This window comes from Loxodonta africana, chromosome 20 (genome assembly GCF_030014295.1).
Source record: "Loxodonta africana isolate mLoxAfr1 chromosome 20, mLoxAfr1.hap2, whole genome shotgun sequence".
In the NCBI taxonomy this organism is placed as follows: domain Eukaryota; kingdom Metazoa; phylum Chordata; class Mammalia; order Proboscidea; family Elephantidae; genus Loxodonta; species Loxodonta africana.
Window position 1 is genome coordinate 41,082,605 of NC_087361.1, and position 19,821 is coordinate 41,102,425.

At 35.9% G+C, this 19,821-nt stretch overlaps 1 protein-coding gene across 1 annotated transcript in view; it reads right to left on the reverse strand.

Moving 5' to 3' along the window:
* TMPRSS15 (transmembrane serine protease 15) overlaps window positions 1-19,206 on the reverse strand; it is a 135,581-nt gene extending 116,375 nt beyond the window's left edge. The window contains exons 1-5 of the mRNA XM_003410179.3: window positions 18,940-19,206; window positions 15,981-16,111; window positions 15,645-15,712; window positions 2,669-2,820; window positions 1,963-1,995 (exon numbers count right to left, since the gene is read on the reverse strand). Coding sequence (XP_003410227.1) covers window positions 1,963-1,995; window positions 2,669-2,820; window positions 15,645-15,712; window positions 15,981-16,111; window positions 18,940-19,084 — 529 coding nt within the window. The 5' untranslated portion in view covers window positions 19,085-19,206. The remainder of the gene's footprint in view (window positions 1-1,962; window positions 1,996-2,668; window positions 2,821-15,644; window positions 15,713-15,980; window positions 16,112-18,939) is intronic.
* Between the last annotated feature and the right edge of the window lie 615 nt (window positions 19,207-19,821).

Below are 19,821 nucleotides of genomic sequence, written 5' to 3' on the forward strand. Positions count from 1 at the left end.
CATATAAAAATGAGAATAAACTTAACATCCCTGAAAGACATCTTCATAATAAATTACTGCTTGGAAATTGTGGTTTCTGAGTATAATTGCCTTGTTCCCCTCTATAAATCTATAATATCTTGCCATATGAGAGGAAAAAATAGGAGAGATGACTAGAGACTCAAGTAGTGCTTGGATCCAGTAAAAGAGGTAATATGTTATTTTGGTACCTACTTAAAAAAAAAAATTAGCTGATAATAATCCTTCGAGGACTGATTAAGGTAATTCAATACAGCCTCCATTAATAGGAAAGCTTTGAAATGGTGCATAAAAATGGAGGCCTACAGCACTGTTTCAAATGTGTGTGGCTCTCCACGGTCCTGGCAATAATCTAATCTCCCGCATCAGGCTTCTGAAAGGGCTTGCAACACCTCTTCTGAGTCTCCCATTCCAAGGCTTTGATTCATAATTTTTACTGTTCCATGTAACATTCCACTTCACCCAAATTTTAAAATGTCAAATCTGTTCTGATTTTACTTCATCAGCCGTGACAGACTCAGTTTGACCTGGTTCCAAGACCTGGTTTGAACCCACAAGCTGCTTCGTGGGAGAAAGATGTAGCCATCTGCGTCCGTAAAGATTACAACCTTGAAAACCCTATGGGGCAGTTCTGCTCTCTCCTAGAGGGTCATCATGAGTTGGAATCGACTCGACAGCACACAGCAACAATAGAGATGGACAGACGCACAATTGACAATTACTAGGAACCCAGGGAATCTAGCACATCAAATAAACATGCTGGGAAAGAAGGTTCAATAAAGAAAAAGGAAGAAAATGAAAAAGAAAGGCAATTATTAACTCTTTAAAAAAGTTATAAAATTGCAATCGTATTACACTAGATACCTTGAATCTCAACAGTGTTTACATAGCTATATTATTGTAAATCTAAATATTGATTCAACTAAAAAGTCATCATGCACCTACTTTGGGAGACTGGTAGGAAATAGAAAGTATCTGGGAGAATGGATTCCTCATTTTCCACAGAAGGAAGTCAATAGATAGTGAATAAAGCTAGAAAGTCAAGAAAGGCCTGGTGGAAACTATCTAGAAATTAAGATATGAATTGCTAAAAAATCAGGTAATAATTCCTAAAATGGTTACTTTCAGGGTGGGGATGAGAAGTACAACATATTGCTCCTTTTCTTTATAAGCCTTGTAAATAATTTGATTTAAAATATGTAAATGCTTACCTTGATCAAAATAAATTAAAACAAAGAAAAACATTGATTAAGGCACTCTATTATCTATGCCTTAATCAAAAAAAATCATTTTTTGATTAAGGCATAGATAATAGAAATAGCATATCTTTTAAGATTATAGTGGTACTTTCTTGAAGATCTAAAGATAAAAACTGTTAACAAGGTATGCCTCTAGAGAAAGGCACTGGAGAAGGGGGTAGAAAAAAATTGTATTTTACAATTTCCTCTACTATTGTATTGTTTTACACCATGGACATGCACTACTTCTGTAATAAAGATGATGGATTTTTTGTTTGTTTTTTAAATGTACATGCTAGGGCTTGGTACATAATAGACACAATAATAATAAATCAAAAATGGTTGAATGAATAAATCCAAGGCTACTTTGGTACTGATTTGGCAGAGAATAATCAAAGGAAAAAGGTCCTCAACCGTGGTGATAAAACCTGTGTCCCTCCTAGAAAACATTTTGACTCCACTAGCTGCATTCTTAGATAATAACCACAGTTCCAGTAGGCAGAAGGCTGGATTGAAGTCAGATAATCCATATATTGTATATTTGTGGTGCAATCTTGGGCTAAAACTGCTATTTATGTTTCAATTTCTTAACTGCTGTGATATCTTAGGTTGTTGTCAGAAGCCTAAATGAAACATAAGTGAAAGCTTTTTTAAAAAAAATAGAAATAATATTATTAAAACTGACCTGGAGTTGTCAGAAGACTGTCGGTTGTCGGAAGGCTGCTTGTTGTTAGCTTGTCTGTAAAAATAAATGACATTAAAATAATTATTACGTATTTTAGACTGATTATTAGGAATTCAGTACATATTCCTTGTGTTTACTATTTAACCTGAGATTTTTTTTTTTTTTAAGTTTTGTGAATTTTAGTGCCTGGTGGCATAGTGGTTAAGAGCTTGTCTGCTAACCAAAAGCCAGCAGTTCAAATTCACCAGCGGCTCCTTGGAAACGCTATGGGGCAGTTCTACTCTGTTCTATAGAGTTGCTATGAGTCCGAATCCACTAGAAGGCACTTAACAACATTATCTTTGAAACCCCTGGTGGTGTAGTGGTTAAGTGCTAAGGCTGCTAACCAAGAGGTCAGTAGATAGAATGCACCAGGAGCTCCTTGGAAACTCTATGGGGCAGTTCTACCCTGTCCTATAGGGTTGCTATGAGTAGGAATCGACTCAATGGGGTTGGGGGATATTTTCAGAACCTTTCTGATGTTTGATATTTTATAAACTTTTTTTCCCTGAAATTTTTTCTCTTTATTTCAAATACGATTTCTTCTTATTTCACTTTTCTCATGTAAATGTGTTGCCTCAGGCAGTTCCTAAAGTCAAGGATGATCCTGCTTTTCCCCTAGTATATAGCTAGAATTTTAATTTCATAGCTTAATGATTCAAAGAAAGCAAAGAATGTTCACAGATACCTGTGATATTGATGCTGTTCAAATCAATATGGAAAGTGACCAGTTGGCTGGATTTATTTGCTTCAATGCCTTGAATCAGTTCTTCTTTAACATTTTCATTTGACACCCATTGGGCAAAGAAAAGGTCAAATGTGACTGTAATGCTGTCATTTCTACAAAGGAAAAAATGATATAAGAGGAAAAAGTCAGACTTCTTCAAGTAATTTTTGCTCAATTCCTGTCAGATGTCTTTTAAATTCTCCACAGTTATACCTTGTTAATCCTCATTATCCCTGTATAAGGTAGATGACATCAAATATTATCTCTCTTTCACAGGCGGGAGAAAAAGGAGTTGAAAGACTAAATAAATGCTTTGCCAAGAACACAAAGACCTAGCATTGGAATCTGAGATTCCTGAGTTCCACAATAGGGCACAAATCACCAAGCCAGGCCTTTTGCAGAGTGACATGTGTCAAATTAAACAAAATCACAGGGTATCGTGTCATTTATTCTGAATTTACTGTTTTAAGGAAAGGTGGATGTGGATTTATAATTTTTCATTGATGACTTATAAATATGAGAGAAATCTAGTTTTCCTGGTTTCAGAGATAACTTTTCTTATAGCAACTAAGCCGTATCTACCTTTTCCTTCCCATGCTGACTGAGTGACTGGGATGCTGATTGATAGAAAATATTAAAATATGCCCTGATTTCAAAGGCATATAAAGAAGACAATCTTACCTGGGATTATTGGTGACTTGAGGGAAATTCAGGCTCAGGGTCAAGGACTGGGATTGTTTTGCTTACATAATTTCCACCCAAACCGTAAGTACTCAATCACATGCCCTTAGCCATCTTCTTTTTTATTTCATCCCTTGACCCTTACATATTATTAATTTTTTATTCTTGGTGATTTGTTTTCAGCTTAAAGAAACAAAAATGAATACTTTTTTTTGCCCAGCAACTAGCTGTGAGAGGTTTTTGCTCTCCTGTCTACATTTCTATTTGCCTCATGCTAACATTTTAGGGGAGCCCTGGTGGCACAGTGGTTAAGCCTTGGGTTGCTTAACAAAAGTTCAGCAGTTAGAATCCACCAGCTACTCCTTGAAAACCCTAGGGGGCAGTTCTACTCTGTCCTATAGAGTTGCTATAAGTAGAAATTGACAACGAGCACTTCAGAGACAAGCTACAACTCTGATCTTCATTTCAGATTCCTCGGTAACCAGTAGTACTCAGGATAAACTTAGTTCCTCAAAAGACAGATCAGGAAGAACCAAGTTTTACACGGTATGTTTGCTGGCTTGGAAATTTAGGCAGTTACACTAACATTCTTGTGCTTCCTACAAGGTAATGAACTTCTTAAAAGACTTAACGTACTCCAAAAGAGTTATTTATCTATCTGTCCATTTATCTACCATGATAGAACCTAGAACCTAGAATAGATATTATTTTTACCCTTTGTGACCGTATACAGGATGAGAATACTCTGAAAGACCACAGTAGATGAGCATCTCCACTCAGCAGGATATTCCTTTTTTAAAAAATATACAGGTAATACGGCAGTTGCCAACCCAACATTTTTCATGTATACAATTCAGTGAGACCAATTACATCAGTCATGTTGTGCAACTCTCACCAATATCTGTTGCCAAATTTCCCATCTCTATAAACATAGAATATCCCTTTTTAATGTCTGTGCCACTATTCAGTTCACAGGCTAGCACAATTTGGGTGCTTTTTCACTGTTGAAATGAATAGGATACTCTAATCATTTAAAACTTGACCTCTATTAAATAAGCTATTAAATATATTAGGAGGAGTCCCTGGGTGGTGGAAATGGTTAATGTGCTGGGCTGCTTACCAAAAGGTTAGTGGTTCAAGTCTACCCAGAGGTACCTGAGAAGAAAGCCCTGGTGATCTGCTTCTGAAAAATCAGTGATGGAAAGCCGTGTGGAGCACAGTTCTAGTCTGACACGCATGGAGGAACCACGCGTTGGAGTCGACGCAACGTCAACTGGTCTTAGAAGATGTAACTTTCCAAACATTTGCTTGAATCCTAGTAACCAAATCTTGTAAGCCAGAAGCTCCTTAGTAACTACTGAGTGCAGGATTTTTCAAGTTTTCCATGCATGGAATCACTTGATGTCCTTAATGAGGATAAATTTTGTCTCAGACAATGGTTTTACCTACCCTTCCATGCCTGCCAATTTTTCTTCGCTGGACAAACTCTCATTTTGTTTTAGGGTAACTTTCCATATTCTCAGGAAATATGACCATTTCTCCAACTATTCCTCATACCAATGTCAGTTTTATTCATGGGCGTTTGACTGGATCCTAGTCTATGGGGTCTGAGGGGAAGACTAATGGGAAGCTTTTGGAAAACTTTTCCATATCTAATTAAAAAAAAAAAAAAGCTTATGGTGGACTCTGATCTTCTTTATTGGACATTATTATGTCCACATGTGATTTCTGAAACTGTTACATCTATTCTGGGACCAGGAGATGAGGCATGGCCAAGCTAAAGACAGTGAAGTGCAAGAAGAAAAGCATCTGAATCCCTGATTATGTCATTCTACCACTGAATTAACCTCCACTGGAAACTCCAGGGAAACTCTGGTGGTGTAGTGGTTAAGAGCTACAGCTGCTAACCGAAAGGTCAGCAATTTGAATCCACCAGGCGCTCCTTGGAAACTCTGCAGGACAGTTCTACTCTGTCCTATAGGGTTGCTGTGAGTTGGAATTGACTCAACAGCAATGGGTTTTGGTTTCTGGTGGGAGCCTCCAGGTTTCTTATGTCAGATAACAAACACTTACCTCTTAAGGCAATTTTATTGTGTATTCTGCTAAGTGAAACTTAAAAGAATCTTAACTGGAAAACAATGCTCAAGCCTTATCCTGTTTTTACTTAAACAGAAGCTCTACGAAAAGGAGATTGCTCTATTTTTGCACTGATATTGTCCAGCATTTTCATTTTAGAAATAAGGAGATTCAGTAACTTAGACCAAGGTTATATAGCTTATTAGTGTCAAATACTGGAATGGAGCCAGGGTTTCTGTCTCCAAAAACCAAAAAAAAAAAAAAAACCATTGCTGTCAAGTCAATTCCAACTCATAGCAAACCTATAGGGCAGAGTGGAACTGTCCCATAGAGTTTCCAAGGAGCACCTGGTGGATTCGAATTGCCAACCTTTTGGTTAGCAGCTATAGCTCTTAACCACTATGCCACCAGGGTTTCCATATTTCTGTCTCCCAGATACATTTAAATATAATTTCCATCCCCCCCACCCCCAACACCACTACACTTAGCACAATTATGACCTGCTTATTAACTGGGAACAGGATTTACCTTAGATGCAAACCCAGGTCTTTATTATTTTGCATAGTTATTAGAAATTTATATCCAGATAAACCAAATCAAGCCTGTTGCCCTGAGTTGATTCCAACTCATGGTGATAATTCAAATAGATGGGGAAAATAACTAGATGAATTTTTGACAGGGAAGATGAGACCTTTTTTCCCTCCATAATTCCAAGGGATGGTTTCTTTCTTTTTTATTTCCTTTCCTTTTTTTTCTTACATTCCCTCTCCCTAGGGTCGCTGTAAGGCGGAATCCACTCTGTACACAACAACAATAAACTACACTCAGAAGACCTGGAGGCCAGTGGTTAAGAGCTGGGCTGTTTAAGCAAAAGTCAGAGGTTTGAATCTTCCCTCCCCCCAGCTGCTCCACAGAAAAAAAGATGTGGCAGTTTGCTTCCATAAGGATTTACAGCCTTGGAAGCCCTATGGGGCAGGTGTACTCTGTCCCGTAAGGTCGCACTATGAGTCCAAGTCAACTGGATGGCAACGGTTGTAACCACCCTTACTCAAAAATTTCAATAATTAACTGAACAAGGTTAAAAAAAAAAAAATTTTTTTTTTTTTTTTTTTTTTTTATGGTTAAAGTAAGCTGACAGTGAACAATTTCCACGCATTACCTTCAATCCCATATTTTCACCTTATCCTTGGTTACAGGCTAGACAGCTTTAATTCTGATTAAATCAGTGTTTCCTCTTTATATAATTTCCACATTTCATTTGAGAAAATACTTGGCTTTTATTTTACTTGAGTTAGGGAGCAGAAGAGATGAGTCCTTGTGGTTGAGAAAGTGCAAATCTGGAATGTTTCACTGAGTTGAAAGTCACTGGATTAGTACATCCTCAGGCATAAGGCCCCTTGGTAGGAAAGAGATGTTCTCTTAGTGGTGAATTATACATTGCATTGAATAATTTACACTTGGCAAGGACAGAAGTCACCTATTCTATATCCACATACGGTTGTATTCTTTAAAAATTATTTTCTTGTGATGACAGAGATATATAATAGAAATCAGGAAAACCACTATAAACATTTGTGTTTCACCTAATGAGAAAGCTGAAGCTGTCATTTCAGTACTTTAGTCATGATCTTTATTGCTACTGTGAGACTGATTTTAAATTATTAAACTAAAGGAGAATTCTTCCTTTAGAAAAAAAAAAACTAACAATGGCCATTTTCATTTTAAAGTACTTGTTCCCGTCGAATATGAGTCTGTTTTTTTTTTTTTTAAAGCAGAGAAATCCTATCATTGTAGAGAGAGCTTGTGTGCAATAAATCAAAACGTTTCTTATCTCTTATTTTTCTTAATGATATTGATAACCTTTAGGATTGCTGAATGAACAAGCTTTTCTTTTCCCAACTCTGTGACTTATCTGGGCTCAAAGGGCAACATAAACTGTATAATGTCCCAAAGGGTGAACAGTTCTTTCTTAAAACAATCAACTGCTAAATGCTCTGTGAGTCAAAGCACTTTCCATGAAACCAAATAACAAAAACTGTTCCCACAGGAGAGCGAATCATTTGTTTGTCCTGCAGAGTGGCTCAAACAAGGTAACAGGCACACAAGCATGAGTGCGCATGCACACACACACACACACACACACACACAATTGAGCAGGGGGCTGGAAGTTGACATTGAATAATGTTTATGAAAGTTAAGAGGAAATAGGTTAATGACTAAGGTTGGGTTTTCAGCGCTCTAGTTTGACCATATATGCAAGCGTGCGGCGTGAGTTTAATTAAAATCAATAGTGAAAAAGAAAAGAGTATTATAAAGGATTTTTAGCTGCATTTTTCACAGCTGGTGTGGCTCTTGTCAGAAGAGAATGAAGTTATTTCGATTTCCCTGATTTTATCAATTGGATTTTGAAATTAGTATTTACAAAGCTAATTATGGCTCTGCCACTTTTTCCTATCAGTAGAGTATGTCTTTTGATATGTGATTATTTAAAGTCAACTTAAATGTTTCCTTGTTACTTTCTTTACCAGCTTCTGAATTCCTTTTCCTATCCTACTCTTCCGAACCTCCAGAAGTACCAATTCATCTTATAGACATCTTCATGAAATTCTTTTGCAGTGTATTCTTTTCAAAAACTCACTTCTGGTTTTAAAATATTCTGTTACCATCAGAAGTATATTATTGGAGGATCATTATAAAATATTTATCAAGGTTTAGGCACCATACTGGACTCCTAGGTAACTCTAAAGGGAGGAAAGAAAAATAATGTCTCAGCTCAAATAATTTATAGTTTCAGATATAGTGATTTTACCATTCAGAGGCATAAAGGATTACTTGGTAAATATAAAACAAAATGCTAGGGTTTTTATACCTGGCTTGTATTAAATAAATAAATAAATAAACTTTATGTTCACTAACTTTTCCCAATCTAGTAAAAATAAAGTTATTCAGCAGGTTTTAAACATGTGATCACAAACGGCCTTGATACCGAAACTATCCTGATAAGCCCTACAATGGATACTGTGCTTTGAATGAATTGCACTGGGTAGAGCCTGGTTAAAGAGAGGCAGGTACCTCGGTCATCTCTCCTTAAGGGAAGCAAGACCTTCCAGAAATACACATGACTGATGCTTTAATGCAGAACTTCACACTCAATCCTCTATAAAACTGGAAAAGAAAAATTGGTTCCACTCACTCCAAAGTAGACAGCTTAAGTAGAAAATAAAATGCTTGCATGCATGGTTTTGCCCTGCTGAATATTGAATATAAATTTTAAAAATAGCACTTTAAAAAAGATGAAAAAAAAGTTAGGCTTTCTTGTTAGTCCACATGTCTCTCTCTAGTCCTGATATTGAGTCAATGAAAGAAGCTATCAGGAGTAATAAGCCCTGGGAGATAAAAGTAGAAGCCTCTAGATCTAAAGACAGTAGATGGTGATACACAGGCTACTGGAATTAAGATATTAAGAATATGCAATCGGATAGAGTGATGAGCACAGCTAGACAGATAAAGAGATGAAAGAGAAAGAAACTAGAATTTTTAACACTTTTTTTTTAAGAAAAAGCTGAAGTTTTACACTTTTTTTTCATTGTGCCCACAACTGACAGAATTAGTTTTGCCCCATACAGAAATGATAAGGCCCCGAGCTTCCTTTTACCCACTAAACAATCCCCATTTGACCACATGCCATTATTTTTCTAAGCACAATCTCTTTGCCTTTGACATGACTTTCCTATGTCTATTTAGTCACTAAGATCTAAGAATTCTTTTACTAATGTCACAATTCTTGTGAAGACCATATACCAAGTCTCCTTGTCCCCAGACTCCCTGATTCAATTGTTCCTAAACTGAGATATTGTCAGGCTCAGTGTATTTCTCCAATGACCAACTGTCCTGTCTGCTCCCATCTGACACAGATTACATGCCAGACTCCTAACCTTATAATCAACAACCTCCTGACTTCTCAATGTCTTCTTAGTGAACCCTCTTCAGCTCTAGCCAGATTGTATGGTCAACATGTCATATGCTAATTCTTCCCTTTTCTTCTCTATTCAGGCTTCTCAGACTATGTTCAACATTTTTCACAAAACCTTCCATGACCCATCCTTCCAACCCCAGAAGCTTTTTAACGCATTAGCACTCCTGTGCTTCCAGAGAACTATTTTAGAACATTTTGACTGAAGGTATATTTTAACAGAAACTTAAGGTCATGGTCATAGTATATATCTTAGTCATCTAGTGCTGCCATAACAGAAATATCACAAGTGGATGGCTTTAACAAAGAAATTTATTTCCTTACAGTAAAGAGGGCTAAAAGTCCTAATTCAAGGCGTCAGCTCCAGGGGAAGGCTTTCTGTCTCTGTTGGCTCTGGAAGAAGGTCCTTGTCCTCAATCTTCCCCTGGTCAAGGAGCTTGTCAGACGCAGGGACCCTGGGTCCAAGGAATGCGCTCTGCTCATTGGGTTGCTTTCTTGGTGGTATGAGGTCCCCAACTCTCTGCTTGCTTCCCTTTCCTTTTACCTCTTCAGAGATAAAAGGTGGTGCAAGCCACACTCCAGGGAAAATTCTCTTACACTGGATCAGGGATGTGGCCTGAGTAAGGGTGTTACATTGCACCCTAATCCCCTTTAACCACAAGCAGAGATTATGATTTATAATACATAGGAAAATCACAAAATGGAGGACAACCACAAGTGGCCTAACCAAGTTGACACATATTTTGGGGGGATACAATTCAGTCCATTAGAGTATATTTACTTCTGTATCTATAGAAGGAGAGTTGAAGTAAAATGTGCTAACACCAACATAACACGCAAAAAACAAAAACAAAAAATCCACTGCTGTCAAGTCGATTCTCATAGCAACCCCATAGGGTTTCCAAGGCTATAAATCTCTACAGAAGCAGACTGCTACACCTTTCTCCCATAGAGCCGCTGTGGTTTCAAACTGCCAACCTGTTGGTTCCCAGTCAATCACTTTAACCACTGTGCCAGCAGGGCTCCTTAACATAACATTCAATACATCAATAACTGGTGTTAAATAAATGGTCTATTCATTTTCTAGACCTTTATAGAGCATGTACTCTGAGCCAGGCATCTACTAAGCTCTCAAAACACAGATATCAAAGATAATACTCTCTGTCCTAAGGGAGCTCACAGTTAAAGAGAGGAGGCAGGCAAATAAACAATGACATCATTGGCAGAAAAAGAATTGCAGGCAACAACAAAGTATACAAAGAGAGAAAGATTGTGCATTTGAGGGCATACTGGTAACGTGGTAGTGCTGGGGCAGAGATCCGACAAGAAATGAGGAGGTGGAATGGAAGGTCAGAAGACAGGATAGGTTGACCAGAGTGCAGGCTTGAGACAAATCCTCAGGAAACACTGACATTTAGGACAGTAACATTAGGAATCGTCTTCAGGTATTTGAAAGACTGAGATCAAAAGATGAGGACACACAGTCTGTAATAACTACTAGTACAACTACAACAAGAATCAGTGGATGAGGGCAAAAGAAATGAAGAATTCGTTGAGAATAAGGAAATATTTTCTAGCAACTATGGTTATAAAGCAGTAAAAAAAAAACACCATGATAACAGTTTATTCAGTATGCATTTGGCAGGATGACCATGTTGTTCTTAGGCGCCTTCAAGTTAGAGTCAGTTCCAACTCATGGCGACTAGATATACACATGGCTTCCTTATTTTCATCAGATATCCTTTTATGAAATATACATCTTAAAACAGTGCAGGTATTTTTGTTCTATTGGACTGGAATGAACTTCTGTTGAGGCTATGAGCATTCCAACCCAAAGCAATCAGGCAAAGATTGGCCAACATCATTTATTGAAGTGTCTTTCATCTACGTCGTTTCAAGATTTTAAATCTGTCCCTTTCTTATAATCCTCTTACACAAATTGCATCTGCAACCTGCCATGTGCTGCCTGGTCACATTAGTCAACACTTCTTGGCTTTTTGTCCTATATACCTAATACTTCAATTTTCTCATAGTAAGGATTTTAGACTTTCACCTTCACAAGTTCATCATAATCTAGCTTATTATTAATGACTGTTGTATGTTGATCATTTTACCCTAAGATACTGTGTTTAGGCAACTTAAAACCTAATAACCTGTCAAAAATAATGTTAAATACATGAACAGTCTTAATACAAGAGCAAATGCCTTAATGATGTGGTTGAGTTAGCACCTTAGATGAGATTTTCTCTCTAATGTTTATATTCTCAGAACCTAGTTAATTACCTGGATCCAAGTAAGTCCAATATATTCCTATTGAATAAGTAAGTGAAAGAATAAACTGATGACTAAATGAGCACTAATTTAATGAGAGGACAAATATATTTGCTTCAGGGTTCCACAGCCATTTTAATATATGTTTTGCCTGTTTTAGAAAGCATCTGTCATTACTCTCATCTTTGTGAGAGTTCTCCCTACTTGTACTAAGTGCAGAATATTTTATTTTGGCCTTAGATTTTTTTTTATTCTACTATAAGACGGTTTTAACTTTGCATTCCATGTTTTCTTTTTGAAGCATGCTATATTTTTTTTGAATTTTCAGAATATTTATCCTAAACCGAAGACTGTTTCTTGGAAGATGAAAGAAATACTGCTTTCTGGAGCTTACAGAAACTACAAGGTAACTTAGTTTCCATCATCTCATTTGAAGAGCTGATTTTCAAAAGCCTCAGATGAAGCAAACATGACAACAATATGTCATTTTCATGAGGAAGAAAAAGAAAAATGTAAGTAATGATCACAATTTTTTTTAAAGAAAATAGGGATTTAAGTCTTTATCTAAGGTGTTCTCATAACTGCAAACACACACACATGCACAAATACACACACATACCCCTACACATACTTCCTACATTTTTGATGTGTCTGTAAACCACGTCAACTATACAAAGACCCTGTAGATGGTCTACTTCATCTTCCAAATTTGCTTCTAGCATTTGCTAAAACAACAATGAACTAAGAAAAAAACAATCAATTCATGACCAAGTTGAATAGTTGGAATTTTAATGCTGGAAAAACCCTTCACATACATCTGAATGGACCAGCACAACTTCAAAACCAGTAATGGATTCTTACAAGGTTATTTCTGAATTCGTTTAACTCATCCCAGTCCTACTTATTGAGTATTTTCTATATGCTAGCCTCCATGGCTAGCATTGAAGATACAAAGGATGATACATGCATAATCATTGAAAAAGAGACATTTTATGAAAAAGGAGATTATAAAATAAGTTGTTTTTCACTCTAGTTTGAGCATAGATTCTCCCATAAGTTTTCCCTTAAAGTGCTTAATTCTATACAAGGCTGAGGGTGGAGAGCAAAGAAAATTAATGATAAAAGAATGGGAGTGTATATGAAATGGTCTTAGTTTAGGATCAACACAAGAAAATATGCAGAAGGGAAATAGTATTCATTCGGAAACATACCAAACATTAATCAGTTTCTGAATATGTGTCTTTTTAGGCTTAACTCTCATTACTCCTCTCTCTGTCTTAAGTAAGTTTTTATATAAAAATTAGTATTAGAAAGAGCATAGTCTTTTTAGAAGGACAGACATTGGTCTTAGCAGCATGACTTTGGAAGTTACTTAACTTTTCTGAACCATGAGTTGATAATCTAAAACCCATAAATCTCTAGTGGGGATTAGATAAGGTAATCTATGACAGTGCCTGGTACGTACAAGAACAAATGGGAAGTACTTGGTGATATTCTGGTTACTTTTGAGATTTCACTTTGTTAATGGTACTAAACTAATTTGCATGCCACGTACACATTTAGCTCATATATGCTTTCCATTTCCTTCTCACAACAGTGCTAAGAAAGCTTAACTTTTCAAAAAAGAGAGCAAAATATACCAGATACGCAAATTGTTTGGACATTCCTAACAGAATTCATAAACTGTAAACGTCCATGCAAAATGTAGACAAGAAAATTGTAATAATTTCTACTAGACTATAAGCTATGTGAGAGCAAAGACCAAATATATAATATTAGGCTCTGAGATATAGTAAATAATAAATCAATAAAGATAAAATTAATGAATATTCAAATTTTATAGCTAATAACTTTATAGCGTCATGCAAACATGTAAACCTGTTGCCATTGAGTCGATTTTGGCTCATAGCTACCCTATAGGACAGAGTAGAACTGCCCCATGGGGTTTTCAAGGAGCAGCTGGTGCATTCAAACTGCTGACCTTTTGGTTAGGAGTGAGCTCTTCAGCTCTGCACTGCCAGGGCTCCAGGAAAACATATAGGGAAGCCGTTACTTTCTGTTCTGACACATCTTTTGTTCTATTGGAAGCCATGGGTGTGGAACTTTCTCATTTTTCATCCTCCATTGACTGTGATTAACCAGCTAAACTAGTTGCCATCGAGCTGACTTCTGGCGAATACATGCGTGTCAGAGTAGAACTATGTTCCACAGAATTTTCAATGGCTGGTTTTTTGGAAGTAGATTGTCAGGCATTTCTTCAAAGGCACCTCTGGGTGGGCTTGAACCTCTAATCTTTCAGTTAGCTTAATATGCTAACCATTTGCATCACCAGGGACTACTTTCAATTTGCAGGGCAGCTATAGCCTAAACCCTATACTTATTTACCTCCCATGGTAAATTAATATGGGAAGATGGACATTTGTCATTATGGAATGAATAAATAAATAAAGCTATCACTTTAGCTTACTTAGTTCTTTAACCACTACAAGTGAGGGTCTCCCATGTTCATCTTGGCTTTCACTGTTTGGTCTCTCTCATGTCCCAAGCTTGTCTCCATTTTATTTCTGTAGAAGAAGTTTCTTTCTCCATTAAATCTCAAGTCCACCCACCTAATTTAGGGTAAAAATCATACCCGACTTCTCTGTGACAAGTTGGCATACTCTTTGGGTTAGCCTACTATAAAATCTTGATATAGAAAGAAGAAAAACAAAACTGGGTTCCAATGCCTCTCCCAACATTTACTAGCTGTGTGACTTGGGGCAGGTTACTTAATATCTCCAAATCTCATTGTTGTATTTACAAACGGAAAAAAGTTATATCTTCCTCAGAGTCATTTTGTGAAAAATAAATTAGATACTGTATTTTACTTAAAATCATGGAATGTCTATTCTGACGTAAATGTTTAACCAGAGAGTTTCCTTCACTTAACTTGTGTCATGAAAGAAAGACGATACCTGTTGCCCTAGAGTCAATTCCAGCTCACAGCAACTCTGTAGAACAGAGTAGAATTGCCCCATAGGGTTTCTGAGGAGCAGCTGGTGGATTTGAACTGCTGACCTTTTGTTTAGCAGCCGAGCTCTTTACCTCTGCACCACCAGGGCTCCTAGCTTGTGTCACAGAATTTGCATTTTCCTTAAGCTTCCTGGGTATTGCCTCCTCATTTATGCGTTCTTATTCTGAATTATTTTAAAGGCTTTGCTCCCTTCTCTTTTGCATATACACCAGATCTCTATCAGTCTCTAGCTTTTTGAACATTTTTAAATGGAATGCTCTCTCATTGCCTTTTTACCTTAAACTTGATTTTATGGATTCATTTTTTTTTTTTTTTTTAACAGGGATTACAATTTTCTTTCCTTACTTTCCTGCTGATACAAACCTTTATTCCAAAGACTTTTGGCAGTTTTCAGTAAAAAAAAAAAAATAAGTTCCTGACTCAAGCATTCATAGTGGAATTATGTCATTATTCTATGAATCTAAGATTCATTCATTTATGGAACACCTATATTCTCCAGGCACAGTGCTAGTCCCTCTGGGCACAACAGTGAGTAAATGCCCACTGTCTTGGGATTTATAGCATAAATGAAGCTGAAGGAAGCAACATTATTTTACTACTGACAAACAAGCTTCTTGCACATGTTCATAATGACTCAAACCCTATATCCGCATCTCCATACATTCACCTTTAGCCATCTCTATGTGCCTCCCTTAGGAAAGAAAAACATGTTACATAAGGTCAACTACCCAGAGTTATTATTACTTGCCACTATTTGTGAAAGTATATATTGTACCACTTTTTAAATGATCACAAAAATGCTGAAAATTTTTAAATGTTTCCCTTTCTCCTATAGATAGTGATAACATTTTATAAATATTATCAAAACCATCATGCCTGTGGTTCCATTTTTAATCAGTAGAAATTTTTTGAGCTATACTTACTCAAATTGTAAAATTGTAGAGGTTTTGTATTCATTCTTCAGATTACTTGATTGAAAGATCTCATCTATCTAAGGGGGGAAAAGGTGAAAAATACAAAGATTAAGATTTAAACCTTTGTTCGCAAAAGAATGCAAAGTAGTTTTTAGGTTCTGCTAAGAAGTGGATCAGGGACAATTTGCTTCTCATTGGTGATGAGGCTTACACATTTAAGTGTCTGTCACATTATACTTATTTACAATTTTTTTTTTCACAGTGAGAAACCAGGATCTTACATATTTTTTGACAAGCAGTTAGTGAGCATATGTTTGAAATTTTAAAAGAGAGATAGTCCCCTACCATTTGCTGAAGGTCAAATGCAAGAACTTTGAAATCCACTGAGAGTTTGTCTTGCAAATTAGAATTATATGCAGCTCCGGATGTTATTTTAAATGTCCCTCTGGCTTCATGACTACTTTCAGATGTTGCATCTAGATGAATTAATAAGAAATAAAACACCAGACATTCGAACCATGAATAGAAAGAGAGAATATATACATTTCAGTTAAGACACAAGGAAGTTCTTATCTGATGTACTAACACTGTAGTCTGCAGTTCTGGCTTTGTCTTTGCAATCTTTATGTTTCAAAATCAACTGCTTTTTTAGCTGTCTGGTTAAAAAAGTAAAAAAAAAAAACAAAACTTTTTCTATCCTATTAATATCTTTTTTTTTTTCACTGAAGTCTAATCTGAACTCCAAGTCTCCCTTTTTTTTTTGTTTTTTAATCGAGATGCCTGTTGAAAGATACAGGGACAGATCAGCTTCCACCAATTACGGGAACTAATTCAGAGCGACATGGTGAGCAATGGACCATTAAAAGTTTTGTAGTTGCTTTCAGACACTTCTTGAACACCTAGCATCCAGGGACACTGCTGGTTTTCTACATGTGGGTTGCTGTGAGGATTTCACTGTGTGCAATACTTTGAAACATAGCTTTGAAGCTACTTTCTTTCATTCCAATAATTATAAAATTGCCTTGTATGACCTTTGGCCATCAGAGGACTGTCATTATTGGAGAAGTCATTGAAAACGGTGAAGAGAATATACTACCATAATAGAAAAAAATGTAATGTGTCTTGTGAAATGAATATAAACAGGTCTAATAAAATCTGTCATTAAGTTCTGCACAATGCCCTTATTAGAACATTTTCCCTGATATCTATTTACATTCAGAATGAATCATGTGAACTGAAGCTCACATAATGATGAAAACATAATTCTCATGATGACCAACTAAGGGAAGAAATTACTATTCTTTTTCCCAGTGGGGAAACTGAGACTTAGAATTACTAAAAAAATCTTCCAAGATAGTAAAGCTTGTAGGTGACAGATCTGCAATTTGGACACAGGGTTGTGTGATAACAAACTTCCTAGTCCAGAAGGAACATTAGAAGCAATATTTTGATAAATAAATGTGTCGCATTTAATTCAGAGAGTTTGCATAATTGATGTAATGCCATTATTCACACTATTTCATTTGTGTTCTAAATGTCTAAAATCACTTTTAGATTTGCATGTTTAAACATGAAAGACAAGGAAAAATTGAGGGACTCTCACATGTTAGGAGACTAAGAAGACATGACAACTAAATGCTATGTAGGAGCCCAAACAGGTAAAGAGCATTAGTGGAAAATCTGGTGAAATTTGAATAAAATCTGTGGTTCAGTTAATAGTATTTTGCCAAAGGTAATTTTTGGTTGTTATAGTTGTACTGTGGCTGTTAAAGCTATTACTTTAGGGGAAGCTAGATAAAGGGTATATGAGAACTCCACACAGTTTTTGCTACTTTTCTCTCTATGTCTAAAATTATTCCCAGGTAAAAAAGTTAAAAAAAAAAAATTATGTCATATGTCCTCTGGTGTTTTATTACAGATTTAATTTAAATCCCTTTTCATATTCTGTTGTTTACTGTTAAATCATATAAATATTTATAAATACTTCTTTTTAAATTTTACCATGTGAAATAACTTTTTCTGTATCTTTATTGAGTGTCAAAGATTTTCATGGACTTACAAATATGTATACATTCCTAAGGTTATTCACAGCATTTAAGGCCAAAACAGCGAGTTTTCTAAAAGCCCAAGTGAATCTCTAATTTATTTAATTGTCCATGTAATCACAGAAAATATCCACAGGTGTTCTCTCTTTTTAAAATATATTCCTGGTATGTGGTTATATGGTCATAGTATTCAAATAAACTAGGACTTACACTAAAATTATTTTATAAAACAATAAATTGCATTTACTACATTCTAAGTTACACTTATGGATTTACCAGAAGAAAATAGCTAATTCAAAGGCTGAGAATTTTCTTGGTAAAACTAAATAAACTCATATGTAAGAAACCACCCTGTGAGTTTTAGAAAAACTCAGTGTGCCTGTGTATAATTCATGATTTAAAGAACATAAAAATTTTCTAAAAAACAAATAAATGAATGCTTAGTACTCAGATTAATGTTATGCTTCCATTTTAAAAAAGTTTAATGCTGTAACTAAATAGATGGTAGATAAGAGCAAAAGTTCTAGAGCTGGCCTGAGTAGTTTGGAATCTTACTTCTGCTGCCTGCTAAAATAAGCAAATTGCTTAAATTCCCTGTGTCTCATATTCCTCACCAGCAAAATGAGAATAACAGTAACTAACTTATAGGGTTCTTGTAGCAAGGCAATACATTTGAAAGTCTTTGATTAGCTGCTGGTGCGGACTAAAAAAAAAAAGCTAGAGCTAAATAATAGTTATCTCTTCTTCATTGTTTTTATTTATCCCAAGTTGTGACTCAGCTTGTAACCTTTAAAAGTGTCATTTACATCCAAATTTCTTTAAATTATTGCAGTTAAAATTGTTGGCCTAATAAAAGAAGAAAGTCATCATTATCTAGAAATAATCATTGAATTTTTCTCTATTTTCCCATATTTATTGACTTGTAATGTCAACAACCTTTTAAAATGTTTAGGACTTAAATTCTATCAGAATGAACCCAGGGTTATGAAATCGACTTTGATACATGCTAAAACTGACCAACTCATTTAACATTATTTTAAAAACTTACTCTCATTTGAATTCTGGATTAAAGTTCAAATTATATGCCAACTAATTTTGTTAATATTCAATAAAGTGAACTACAATGAAGCATCTGAGTGACACGTAACTATTTTGTTGCGAGAATACAGCAATGAATGAACTACACAGACAGGATAACTGAGATTAAATGCGCACATTCATATGAGAGTGCATCCAGTAGGCTGCTCCATGTGACTTACCTTGTTCGGATCCCTTGATTGTCAGCCAGGACACTGCAATTAATCCTGCACAGACCACTACTAACATGACAAAGAGAGCTGCAAACATGACTTCATAGGAGCTGAGAGAACTGCGTTTCAAAGACACAGGGCTTTTCGACCCCATTTTTCTTTTTTGAAGTATTGCTAATCAAAGAAGTATGTTTTTATAGATTAGAAAACATAGAAATGTGCAACAACGGGAGAGCAAAATTGCTCAGGTTCTTAAAGACGATTTGTCAAGCAACAATTACTACCCTCACACTAGACAGCAGGAGTCAGGTGTGCATGTCTTTCTAGAAACATTGTGTCTTTATACATTAAGAAGCTTTAAAGGGGCAGTTAATCTTTAAGACGATATAAATGAGTAAAGAGATGCTGAGGGTTGTAAATGTTAATCACCTGAACAGGCCATTTGTCAGTGTGAATGGAATTAAATGCATGATATAAACAAAAATGAGCCTTTATCATTTTGAGAACTATTAGAAAAGTATGAAATCCATGGTAAGCTAATTAGTCATTAGGCACGTGCGCTTGATATCTATTTGTAGAGACAGTTCATTACAGATAAGCCTTCTGCTCTGACTCAGGTCGTTATTAAAGCATTTCTCTTGTCCTGTGTAGGTACAGAATTATGAAAAATAACTTTTTTGCACAGATGTATGTAAAGACTAACACACATCTCTCTCTCTCTCTCTCTCTATGCAATTAAAACATTCTGAACTTTTATAAGCCTCGTATATCCCCTATGTGAAGTTATGCGATATAAGGCAGTGTTGATGTAACTGGAAGGCAAGTTCAATTAAACGAGGCATCGTATGGCCTCTTTATGGTCTTGCGAAGTTATCAGTGAATGAGAGTATG